We start from the raw sequence: 12,113 nt of genomic DNA, 5'->3' as shown, positions 1-12,113 counted from the left end.
AAACTATGTAAGTTGCCGAGTGCCAAGAGAATATGCTGCTGGAAACTTTGCTATATCAATCACATTCGAAGAATCGACGGAAGGATATTTTGTATGGAGACTAGAGTTCACCATATGTCATGATGCGTTGAAGGAGCTTGTGAAACCATGGTAAATACAGAACAACTAAGCTAAACTTGCGTACGTCATGCATAACTAATCATGTATCACTAATTGTACAATTGGTTTTCACCATTACCCTAACATTCAGCAAAGACTTTAGTCCAAGAGTCCCTTCTTACCATCACCGTCAGCATCCTTCATGGGGTTGAGACGGTCGATCAGGGAAGGCTTCTTGCCAGTCTGCATACCAACTCCAGAGTCACCACGAGCCTGTGCATGTTAGTTTAGTTCAAATAATGTATGTCAAGGGTACTTACATGTTGACTGTTCAAGGGGTCGTTATGAAGACCTCCAGTCTTGACCTGGTCGTACTCGCTGGTGTGGGGCTTGTTGAGACCAGCAGTGTTAGGGTTTCCAATACCACGGTTACTAGAGCCAAAGGAGCTCATGTTACCAGTGCTGCCCATAGACTCTACGCCGGATCCAGCACCAGCAGTTCCGGGAATACCAGAACCGGACTGAAAACCAGTGTTGCTGCCAATGCCTCGATTACCTTCAAGCATGGATGGAGCAGCTGCAGCACCTTCACGGCTCTGATGATGAGAGTGAGCGGCGCCAGCCGCGGCGGCTGCGGCTCCAGCTCCGACGCCAGTTCCAGTTGAGCTACCAAGGCCACGGTTCTTGGTCTTGGAAGACTTGCCCAAACCGCGAGACTCCTCGTCACTAGAGCTTATAGAGCTGCTGCTAGAGGCAGATCCACGGCGTTCCTTGTGGCCAATACCGTGTCGGTGCTTGCGAGTAGCTGCAGCAGCCCCGGCGCCAGCTGCGGCACCAGCGGCCAGACCTTCAGTGTTGCGTCCCATCTGGCCCTCTCGACCAGCGAAGGCCTGGTTTTCACCGTAGTTGTCACCATGACCGTGAAGGTGCATCGATTTGTCACCTTCCAGTTGTTCGCCCTGAAGCTCTCGTCGGTATGGCTTAGGGCATCCCTCGAACTCAGTAAGCTTCTGAGCTGCTCGCTCCTTGAGACCACCGCGCTCCTGAGTAAACTCTTCCAGAGTCTTAGTAGGTAGAGTAGAAGTTCCGTGATGTACCGGGGCGGCGTGGTGAGTTTCACTTTTGATCAGATTAGCTTAGTGTCCTCATCATCACGATCATCATATGTAACGCACTGTATAGGGATTGTTGTGTGAACAACATGTGGCTGCACAGTTTCTTTATTAATTACAGGCTGCACATGCTCATGGACGTGGTGATGAACTATCTAAGTGTTAGTTTTGCCATTGTGTGATTTGAAGTTATAGTTACATACTTCTTTCGCCGGTGAGAACAGGAGCAGTCTCGGTGGAGTGAGTGGTACTGTGGGTCTCAGTGGTGTCTCTATATTTAGCAGCTTCTCGGTCGAGTGTAGCTCGAGTGTCTTGCTCATTGCCGTGGTGAAAAGTCTTGTGCTCTACTGGAACGAGGTTGTGGTGGTGCTGCTCGGGACTGAGTTTGTTAGCAGTTGCAAATATGTGGGACCGGGGAAGTCGCTTACAGAGTCTCCTTGTGGGTAATAGGCTGGACAGTTGTATGATGGTGCTCTTGGTGAACCTCCTTGTCGAGGGCTGTTGTAACTTGTTCATGTTTATGGGGCATGACATGCTCCTGAGTAACGTGGGGCTTAACATCTTCGTCGACAGTGGTTCTGTGCTTTCCATCGTTGGAAAGGAAGCTAGAAACGGCCTGCTTTGCTTTCTCCATCTTGTTTAATTTGAAGTTGTGAGTTATAAGTGTATGGAATTCAGGGGTAATTGTTGATTGGTGTTTGTCTTGCTGTAGCTTATATGTTGATGATGATGATGATGATGATGATGATGATGATGAGGAGGAGGATATTGCTAAAGAAGTCGAGGTACGCTTAAGTTTATATACTTGAAGACGCTTTACGTCGTCTCGTTGTCCGAACTGCCTCGTCATGGGCAGCATCATGGACGTCATCTCATAGCTTTAGCCAACGGTGAGCTCCAATGTTTGCTCCGAGCTATTGAGACTGTGGAGGAGTACATCTAAACTGTAATGATGACGACCTCAAGCCTTCCATGTCATCCCGCGATCTTCATTTGGTGCGTGTCTTAGTCCCCACGGCTACGTCCATGTCAACGGAAGAGGTAGCTCCAGAGTCAGTGCGGCCTGACACCTGCAGCTCAACTACAGCTGAAAGAGGCCTTCATCGACGTCATGATCGAAAAACGATCTGAGCAGACAAGGGCGAAGCTCAATGCATGTCTCAGCCATCAGAGTGGATGGCTTGTTGAGCCTCAGTCGGTAGCGGCAGTTGATCCGCAACCGGAAACCATTGACGTGTCGAAAATTGGTGATAACCTCGTCCAATTTCTCCGAAAGTCAAAGGGATGTGCGGGATAACAGGAAATGATGAGCAGGTTCTGCCAAGGAGAGCTGAGACTAGATTATAGATTTACAATGCTAAGCAATCACTAGCGGCTGTAGTGCCGATGTAGCACGTCACACACGCAAACTTCCGCCAGATCCTGTCCGTCGATCCCGACCGACTTCGCGATTAGGTTAATGGTGAGATAAGGTGATGCAAAGATGCAGTAATCACGATGTTTCCTATTCTCAATGATGAAATGTGGTGTCTCTGAATCGAATCAGATCACAACAGTCACCTCCCGTCACAGGCCTTAGAGACACTTGTAAATATTTCGTGATATCACTAATACACCTCAGACTTCTCCAACCCTTTTTCGTGTTTCTGTCACTTTTATCTCTTGTCCCGTTGTTGTTGGGTACGTCCAATTAACGCGCCGGTCCCATGGCGGGCCGTCTCAAAAATGCCATCAAAAAGAGGGCATCACGTCTCTTCCATGGAGCTGATGCCAACAACACCAATTCTGGGGGTTCAGAACCGCACCCAGCAAGCAACAGAAACAGCTTGACTGAGGCGAGTCGGAACTCTCAGCCTCGACATCGAAAGTCTCTGAGTCTACTGAGCAGAAGTTCAAAGACTGAGAGGCATAACGGCCCTGAAGCTTCACAGGCACAGCCTACGGTTGGGGCCCAGAACACAGGCGACTTTCTAGCTCATCCGGCAATTCAACCGTTGAAAGCAGATCCAACGCCTAGAACGCCTAGACTAGAACGGCCGCGCCCCAGCCTAGAGCCGGAAGATGCAACTGGCTGGTGTGGGGATGAAACTGCTGAAGATGCATCTCATCGAAAATCTCAGCGGTATTCAACAGAGCCAGAACACTCCCAGAGCACTACATACCAGACAGTGAGGCCAAGCCAGGCGGAGAATACAGATGGCCTTGAAACGAGGTTGTCTCGGCTGGCCGTTTCTCCGGATGAATCAACACTTCCTGAGATAGACATCGACCCTCTCACACCGTTCGACCTCGTTGAAGAAGCCAGTCCTACTCAGGCAAGACTCTCACGATTGGCAATTGGTGAAGAAGGACCCGAACATGCAGCGACTCACATCAAGCCCTTATTCCAAGAATCAGACGTTAACCTTGAGTCAAATTCAAGTCAAGAAGCCAATATTCGCCAGAACCTGGACTCTATTCACCCTAGAGACGCTGAGTTTGAACGTATCAACGAGGAAGTCCGCGCTGGTACAAACGGCGAGGCCAAGTTTCACCTCCAGAACAGCCTTAACTTTGATAGAACTATTCATAACCGAGACCCAGTCGTGCAGGAGCATGTTCGGCCTCATGTTCATACAATTTACGAACCCAAGCGTACGCGGTCCATCCACTACCATGAGCATCGAACTTTGATCCAGCCGATCAAAGACCCAAATCCAACGATTCTTCCAGAGCAACATTGGCTTCAGGACGACAAGACTGGGGAAATTTATAGAATTCCTGATGAGCTGGGAAAGAAGTTGATGTAAACTGTATTTGATATTGCATGTTTGCTAGGCCATTTGGGAAACAGAAGCGAGGAGTCAAAGAGTCATATTTAACTGTAGCTTTTTCTTAAACACGAATGTCTTGGAGACAGGTCTCCCGATATCTCTTTCTGTCCTTGTGGCGCCTATTGTAATAATTTTTTTTGGCAGTGTCGCGAGCTGTCTCGGTTGGTAACAGCCGTTGATCGAGATCGCTGTAGGGTTGCAAAAGCTTTCAAGCCTCTTGAACTGCCTAGTTGGTCAACAACTTGCTCTTCCGTATCCTACCATTCAATGAGTCAATCAAACTATTGTTTATCATAAGGCAAACACCATGAAATTGCATAAAGAAGGACCATTTGTGTTTTGAATAGAGTCGCAGCATTGCTTGTTGTCGACTTCCAGCTCTCTTTACTATTCCATGATACCCTCAACACATAAACCGTATCTTCACGTTTTCTTGTTACCAGGTATAGAGCATCGGCAGCTGTAAATGTTTGTCAACTACCATATCGTGAATCGCAATTATACCCACGGGCTCACCTATGTATGACTGGCTCTTTATATACCTCTTCTCGCACATGTTCTTTTTCGTTTTCTTCTTTCCTCAACCACCTCCCTCCTTTCAGTCTGCCCATTTGTGCAAGACGTTTCTCCACGCAGCGACGCCATCTCCTTTGATCAGGCTCTTTCGACACTTCGTGATAGACTGCTACTCTTTTTATTTGCACTCTCGACGGCTGCGAGGTCGATAGGTCAATCGCGCTCGGTGAGCCTAGTCATGATTTCAGCTGGCTGAACCCTTTTCGCACCGAGGAAGAATCTTGGGTCGAGCTTCGTTTTACTCTCCGTCCCTTGACCCTTGAGAAACCGTCATGTCTCAACCCACCACCTCCTGCTTTGCCACCAAGCCCAGTGGCCCCTCGACAGTGTTGGTATCTTCCAAGGCTTCGGGCAGTGTCAGAAAAGCAAGTCCATAACCTCTCTACACTAGGCTTATAGATATCTATTAAACTCCCTAAGTTTATTGAGTCTTAGCTAAGTTTATTTACCCAAGTTTACCTAGTTTTACCTAACTGGGCTAACTTTACTTAGATTTACCTAAGCTTAGGCCAGACTTAATAGATGATCAGCCTATTACTATTTCACATTCAATGTTTCTTCCGCGCAGGGATTTTGAAGTATTTTCACAAAGATATCAAAGTTCAATGGCTGTTGTCCAAAGTCGAGTGCTAAATGTAGAGTTTTTGTGGCGTCGTCAGACAACTTACTGTTCAGTTGCGTTGAAAGGTAACTTGTCAAGACATTTGTAGCAGGACGCGCTTCTATCGCAAGATGGCCTTAAAGTACAATTTGTCTCTTTAGAAGGATCTGGGGATATCAACAGACTAACGGAAAGCATCGCTCACCTCATTGCTGGAGAACCACATGGCTCATCTCTGACCTGGCTCTCGGAGCTCATGCTCGACCAAACCCTGAATGGGCTCCTCATAGAAGACCAAACGAGCTTGAAGCCGTGAATTTTACATGTTCCAGTCTGCCAAGCTAACCTCTCTATCCCTTATCTGCTCCGAAGAAGTATCATGACAAGCTCGAGTTCCAGGATGAGATCGACGCCGCCAATACCAAGCTCAACCACAAGAATGCTGAAACGAAAAGCAAGGAATGGCTTTGAGGAGTACTGGCTCAGGTGGCTCAGGGACCCCAGTCCTGCTTACTTGGGATATCAATCCTGAACTCCGACCTGCAACAAGCTGTAAATAGATATGGCCGCCATTGTTCAACCAACCCTGGGTTTGGTTTTGAACTGGCTCGCCAGCTCATACATCACTTTGTGGATGGGATTGGCCATCCATTAGAGGCAAAGAGCTCGGTCGCGTTACCATCAATTGCCTGTTATGATAAACTTGAGTTGGACTTTGAATGTGTCTGTCAACAAGTACATGATGTTGTGGGCGTGGGACATGCTATCGACTGACCCCTTTGACGGGAGTTTGCGGAGACAGAAACAGTTAGAATCATTACCACAGAAGGGAAGACCAAGCAGCTCTCGTGTGTCACACCTTAACAGACGTGTAGGCCATTCTCCAGAAGTTTCATTCGAACAAGTGATACTCCATCTGTCTATGTTATATAAGAGCACGACTCACATAACAAGAACCTAGTACTACTAATGCTACTATGCAATACTGGTCACAATAGTTGCAGGAATAATCCATCAGATTCCATTTGGCCCCATGTTAGAAATGCTATACTTAGGATATGGATGACATTCGCGTATATTATCATAAGAGCATAAAAATAGCCTAAGGTGGGAAAAGGGACAAACACTCTAGAGCATCATGGAATTCAAAGGGATTGTGAGTCTATTATCCCGAACTGGAGATTCCTTGGGCCATGATTGGGTGATTCAAGGTTACCCCACCATGCCATCATCAATAGAGCTAACGTGGCATAATCACCCTGCGATAATTGATGCGGATAACCATAATCTACTTGCCGATAGCTCGTAGATGGTGCCTGTGTTAGCGATTGGCGATATTAAGGGATATGAGGATCCTCTGTTGTTGTCGCAGTCACCCAAAAGGATACCTTCGGCAGTCAAGCCTCCGAGGGCCCACCAGACCAGGTTCTGGTGAGAATATTCTCGAAGTACAGAGAGTAAGTGAGGCCTGTACTTTCGAGTGAAGAAGGCATCTCAGCCTACAAGGTTCACCTCGATCTTTGTCACATTCGGTGGAATACAACCAGGCAGAGGACTCGCATGACTCACGATGCGTGGAAGCCCATAGAAAACACACGCAATCCTTTGTTCCAACACCTTCTCTGCACATACCTCGAATGCTTGAATAGTGATACACAGGTGGCGTCTTACGCAGAGGCCAGCGATGACACTGGCCCTGTAGATTGAGGCGCTCAGTGTTTAAACAGGTGCCAGGGGTCGACAGCCTTGCCCTACAAACACTGTCCCCCCTCCAATAAACTCGGTGAAGAGAACTCTGAACTTGCACAGTGCGGATATCCCATAAACTTCGGGACCCCTGTCACGTGGGGCCGCGCGAATGATGTGAAATGTGTCCTCATTGCGAACTGGACAGTTACTCTACTTTTTTTGGAGCCTTTAATAAGTTCAGACGCTTCCTCCTCCTCGCCTTCTTCCAACATTCAAAGATACCCCCTCTCTCCTCCATACCAAACAATTTGTGCGCAAGGCTCGAGACTCAGACGCCTTTGCTTTACAATTGATTGATTTCTTTTCTTTTTCTTTTCCATTTCAGAGTCTTGTTGCGCTTTCGAAAGCAGAGCAACTATAGAGAGCTCATCATGGCTCGTTCAAGGAGCTCAATGGCCCTTGGCCTGGGACTCCTTTGTTGGATCGCCCTCCTCTTCTCTCCTCTGGCCTTCGTCCAGACTGTTCAGGCCGACGAGGTCGATAACTACGGCACCGTCATTGGTATTGTACGTTTACCGCTTCTCGCCCGCTCATGATGACCCCGCTAACTAGCTCAGGATCTTGGAACCACATACAGCTGTGTCGGTGTGATGCAGAAGGGCAAGGTTGAGATTCTCGTCAACGATCAGGGTAACCGAATCACTCCCTCTTACGTCGCCTTCACCGAGGATGAGCGTTTGGTTGGAGACGCCGCCAAGAACCAGGCCGCCGCTAACCCCACGAACACCATCTACGATATTAAGTATGCATACATGAATTCCTCTGATTGCACGGCACAATGCTAACTGTTTAGGCGCCTCATTGGCCGCAAGTACTCCGAGAAGACCCTCCAGGGTGATATCAAGCACTTCCCCTTCAAGGTCGTCAACCGTGATGACCGTCCCGTCGTCCAGGTCGAGGTTGATGGCGCTAAGAAGCAGTTCACTCCTGAGGAGATCTCTGCTATGGTTCTTGGCAAGATGAAGGAGGTCGCCGAGGGCTACCTCGGTAAGAAGGTCACCCACGCCGTCGTCACCGTCCCTGCCTACTTCAACGTAAGTTTGACTTTCTCCGCCTTCGAGCTGATCAGACGGCTAACCCCCACCGCAGGACAACCAGCGACAGGCCACCAAGGATGCCGGTATCATTGCCGGTCTCAACGTTCTCCGAATCGTCAACGAGCCCACCGCCGCCGCTATCGCCTACGGTCTTGACAAGACCGACGGTGAGCGACAGATCATCGTCTACGATCTCGGTGGTGGTACCTTCGATGTCTCCCTTCTCTCCATTGATGACGGTATCTTCGAGGTCCTGGCTACCGCTGGTGACACTCATCTCGGTGGTGAGGATTTCGATCAGCGAGTCATCAACTACTTCGCCAAGCAGTACAACCAGAAGAACAACGTCGACATTACCAAGGACCTCAAGGCCATGGGTAAGCTCAAGCGTGAGGCCGAGAAGGCCAAGCGTACTCTGTCTTCTCAGAAGAGCACCCGCATTGAGATCGAGGCTTTCCACAACGGCAAGGACTTCTCCGAGACCCTTACCCAGGCCAAGTTCGAGGAGCTCAACATTGACCTCTTCAAGAAGACTATGAAGCCCGTTGAGCAGGTTCTCAAGGACGCCAAGCTCAAGAAGTCCGACGTTGACGACATCGTTCTTGTCGGTGGTTCCACTCGTATCCCCAAGGTTCAGCAGCTCATTGAGGACTTCTTCAACAAGAAGGCTTCCAAGGGCATCAACCCCGATGAGGCTGTTGCATTCGGTGCTGCGGTCCAGGCCGGAGTCCTTTCCGGTGAGGAGGGTACTTCTGGTGTCGTTCTCATGGATGTCAACCCCTTGACCCTTGGTATCGAGACCACCGGTGGAGTCATGACTAAGCTGATTCCCCGTAACACCGCTATCCCTACCCGCAAGAGCCAGATCTTCTCTACCGCTGCTGATAACCAGCCCGTGGTCCTGATCCAGGTCTTTGAGGGTGAGCGATCTCTTACCAAGGATAACAACATCCTCGGCAAGTTCGAGCTTACCGGTATTCCTCCCGCTCCTCGCGGCGTGCCTCAGATCGAGGTCTCTTTCGAGCTCGACGCCAACGGTATCCTCAAGGTCTCTGCCCACGACAAGGGCACCGGCAAGCAGGAGTCCATCACCATCACCAACGACAAGGGCCGTCTTACCCCTGAGGAGATTGAGCGCATGGTCGCCGAGGCTGAGAAGTACGCCGAGGAGGACAAGGCTACCCGCGAGCGCATTGAGGCCCGAAACGGCCTTGAGAACTACGCCTTCTCCCTCAAGAACCAGGTCAACGACGAGGAGGGTCTTGGTGGCAAGATTGAGGAGGAGGACAAGGAGACTGTAAGTTTTTCCACTACTCACGTTAAAAATGCATATACTAACTTTTACAGATCCTCGAGGCCGTCAAGGAGACCAACGAGTGGCTCGATGAGCACGGTGCTGACGCTACCGCTGAGGACTTCGAGGAGCAGAAGGAGAAGCTTTCCAACGTCGCTTACCCTATTACCTCCAAGATGTACCAGGGCGCCGGTGGCGCTGGTGGCGAGCAGGATGACAACATCCATGATGAGCTTTAAATGCATAGACTGATATTTGGGAAAAGAACATAAATGAAGTCCTTATTTCGGTGTTTGGTTGGAGCTGGGGTGCGCAGGATGTAAAGTAGATAGCGCAATATCATGATTTTCAGCCAACCTCGTGTCGTATCTGCTGTTGAATAACAATCGTGTGCGCCTAGTCCATCGATGTCGAATGAACCCCCAGAAGTGAATGACAGCTTTGATGTCTATCAATACAAAAGCTTGGTGGGCCAAAGGTCAAGGCGGATGTAAAGCCAAATAGCCCTTAAAGAGACTCTTCACTTTCGATCTAGCTTGCAAGTAGCATGATGTTTGGCTTGACCTTTACTAGAACTCTTCCCTTTGTCGTCTACAGTCTCCTCGCTTATCCCTAATGAGTGAGTACGCCAGTGCGCTTTTTTTTTTTTTTTTTTTTTTTTTTTTTTTTTTTTTTTTTTTTTTTTTTGAAGAATCGAGGTAACCTTCGACCCCAGCACTGAGTATCATATCTAAGATTCTTGGTCAAGCCCAGTAGCTAGTGCTAATACCAATCTGCCTACCTAGTGAATCCTCTATTGGAGAAACCTTTTCGTGAAGAAAATTAAATATCCCTGCAGTGATCATGGTGTATTAAACATGAGAGGACCCAAAGCATCACTAGAGTAGATTGTATTTATCGAGGATTCGTGCATAAAGACTCACAATTCGATATGCCCAATTCACCAATTATATCTTAAGCAGATATCGGTTTCTGTTACGTGCTGCCGTATTTGTGAAGGTCGAAGGTGTGTCACTGGCAGGACGAACAGGGCAGTGCCAGGCACGTTAACAATAACAAAACGACGCACGATTGTATTAGCAGTGTTTCTATTGTTACCTTTTCTTGTTAAAGCATTCCTGAAGCATTCATTTCCCTGCAGCACAGCAACAACCCTCACTTGTATTGAACCTTTCATCCAAACACCATCTCTCAAAAGCTTCGAACACGTCTCCTAGGAATCATCTTGACAACATACCTACCATACGCTCCCGACGATGGAGATCCCAGGTATTGACTTCATGAAGTCGCTAGAAGACCTTTTCTCTGAAGCTGGCGCGAATGGCCGTGACGCGAAAACCGAGTTTGTACACCTGCGTAGCAGCCTCATCGACTTCATCACTACTGTTAGCGGCGGCGGTTTGACTGCTGCTAAAGCCCGAGCAAAATATAATCTCAAGTTCACTGATGGAACTGAACCCGAGACGCACATTGCCTTCTTCCCATCGAACCACAATATTACAGAGAAGCGCCCTCAACTGGATGCTGCAACCACCGCCAAGGAGTTTATTGAGATCCTCGGCGCTCTCTTCAGTGAACAGAAGAGCCGAAGCCGCAGAAAGAGGAGATCCAATAAAAAGAGATCCAACACCACTCCGCCGGAAAGTCCTATGAACAACGCCCAGAAACGCCTTGAGGCAGACGCTGCGAACAAGACTCTGTCAACAACTGATGACAGCCCAAGAAAACGAATCAAGCTAAACACGAGCAAGAATAAAAGCGACGTCTCCGAACCTGCAGTTTTCAGTACTGCACATCAGTCAAAGGACAATACTCCCACTGAGTTTCCCAGTACTGAGAATACGGTCAACGATGACGGCACTAGTGTGCTGGTCCCTATGGACATCAATTCTGGCGCTGCCTCGTCTCACGACAAAAAAGAAGAGATGAACGGGGAACAGACACCGGCTGACGGGCAAAAACACCATGGCTCTGCTCTCGAGGGGCCTTCACAAGATCGAAAAGATACGCACATGAACGATGCCGACATCGAGACTTTACCTGCATACTGCAGGTCGGATATTCTTGAAGTTGTCGCAGCTGCAGAGAGCATCGAAGAAAACCAGTGGAAATATTTCAAACCAAAGCTTCTCGAGATGCTGGGTCAAATGCACCAGGAGCCGACACCAGAGCAACATGAAAAGGCACTGAAGCGTCTAAGTATAGCAATTGCTCAGACGGAGCAAGAGAGGTCTCTTATTCCCGTCGAAGCCTGGAAGAAGTACGAGGAAAAGCTTACAGATGAAACGAAGAAGGGTTTGTTTGATTGCTTGTGGTCTAGAAGGCTCTTCAAGGTCGGCAAGATCATCTACCTACAAGAGGAAGAGGTTGCCATGGAGAGCCAGTGCTGGGAGCGCCTTCGGGCCGCAGCCCGTATATGTGCGATCCTGATCGAAATGACTGCCAAACCAGAGGAACAGGATAACCAGAATGATACCGACGTGTGGCTTATTGAGAAACTTGGAGATATTAGCTTTCTGGAGAAGCTGTTTGCATGCAAGGAGCGGCTTGGGGCGATCAAGGGCACAGGAAGAGATTGAGTGATATGGAGACACTGGTGATAGGAAGCAGGGCCTGGATATAAGAGAAGCCAAACTTGTCGTCAAGATCGCTCGTCATTTGGTTCAAGGAAACTCGATGAGATATGCCCCGTATGATATAACAGCAGAGGTCATTCATCAGGCCAAAATCGAAGACGATATAGTGTCTAAATTGAGAAATTGCTCGTTTTTTTTTTTTAAGTTTCAAATGACTTTTATTGGCAGAGACGCAAAGATCTATATGTGCTTCAAC

The 12,113-nt window shown here is 48.6% G+C and overlaps 4 protein-coding genes across 4 annotated transcripts; 3 read left to right on the top strand and 1 right to left on the bottom strand.

Annotated features, from left to right (window-relative positions):
- Nucleotides 1-133: 133 nt before the first annotated feature.
- FOBCDRAFT_318517 (uncharacterized protein) lies at nt 134-1,952 on the bottom strand. Its single transcript, XM_031178715.3, has 5 exons — nt 1,640-1,952; nt 1,415-1,590; nt 1,275-1,362; nt 420-1,218; nt 134-372 (listed from the first exon to the last, which is right to left on the bottom strand). The coding sequence occupies exons 1-5, from the start codon at nt 1,843-1,845 to the stop codon at nt 259-261; spliced, it is 1,383 nt and encodes a 460-aa protein (XP_031044602.2). The 5' UTR covers nt 1,846-1,952; the 3' UTR covers nt 134-258.
- A 965-nt stretch (nt 1,953-2,917) lies between these two features.
- Nucleotides 2,918-4,116, top strand: FOBCDRAFT_259886 (uncharacterized protein; the record flags this gene model as incomplete). The annotated part of the gene is made up of 1 exon (XM_031178717.3): nt 2,918-4,116. The coding sequence occupies one exon, from the start codon at nt 2,918-2,920 to the stop codon at nt 3,998-4,000; it is 1,083 nt and encodes a 360-aa protein (XP_031044604.2). The 3' UTR covers nt 4,001-4,116.
- Nucleotides 4,117-7,023: 2,907 nt separating this feature from the next.
- On the top strand, nt 7,024-9,637 carry FOBCDRAFT_159613 (heat shock protein 70 family). Its single transcript, XM_031178719.3, has 5 exons — nt 7,024-7,456; nt 7,508-7,692; nt 7,744-7,984; nt 8,040-9,284; nt 9,335-9,637. The coding sequence occupies exons 1-5, from the start codon at nt 7,322-7,324 to the stop codon at nt 9,518-9,520; spliced, it is 1,992 nt and encodes a 663-aa protein (XP_031044606.1). The 5' UTR covers nt 7,024-7,321; the 3' UTR covers nt 9,521-9,637.
- A 651-nt stretch (nt 9,638-10,288) lies between these two features.
- FOBCDRAFT_221366 (uncharacterized protein) lies at nt 10,289-12,089 on the top strand. The gene has a single exon (XM_031178720.3). The coding sequence runs from the start codon at nt 10,538-10,540 to the stop codon at nt 11,858-11,860; it is 1,323 nt and encodes a 440-aa protein (XP_031044607.2). The 5' UTR covers nt 10,289-10,537; the 3' UTR covers nt 11,861-12,089.
- Nucleotides 12,090-12,113: the final 24 nt, after the last annotated feature.

Source organism: Fusarium oxysporum, chromosome IV, assembly GCF_013085055.1.
Source record: "Fusarium oxysporum Fo47 chromosome IV, complete sequence".
NCBI lineage: Eukaryota > Fungi > Ascomycota > Sordariomycetes > Hypocreales > Nectriaceae > Fusarium > Fusarium oxysporum.
This window is presented reverse-complemented; position numbering and strand designations above follow the sequence as displayed.

Bases quoted from the DNA above. Each gene is read 5' to 3' on its own strand.
- FOBCDRAFT_318517 (XM_031178715.3), bottom strand. From the start codon at position 1,845: ATGGAGAAAGCAAAGCAGGCCGTTTCTAGCTTCCTTTCCAACGATGGA. The intron at 1,591-1,639 runs GTAAGCGACTTC...TAACAAACTCAG, and splicing joins ATTACCCACAAGGAGACTCT to TCCCGAGCAGCACCACCACA. The intron at 373-419 runs GTAAGTACCCTT...TAACATGCACAG, and splicing joins ACCCCTTGAACAGTCAACAT to GCTCGTGGTGACTCTGGAGT.
- FOBCDRAFT_159613 (XM_031178719.3), top strand. From the start codon at position 7,322: ATGGCTCGTTCAAGGAGCTCAATGGCCCTTGGCCTGGGACTCCTTTGT. The intron at 7,457-7,507 runs GTACGTTTACCG...TAACTAGCTCAG, and splicing joins ACGGCACCGTCATTGGTATT to GATCTTGGAACCACATACAG. The intron at 7,985-8,039 runs GTAAGTTTGACT...CCCCCACCGCAG, and splicing joins CCGTCCCTGCCTACTTCAAC to GACAACCAGCGACAGGCCAC.
- FOBCDRAFT_221366 (XM_031178720.3), top strand. From the start codon at position 10,538: ATGGAGATCCCAGGTATTGACTTCATGAAGTCGCTAGAAGACCTTTTC.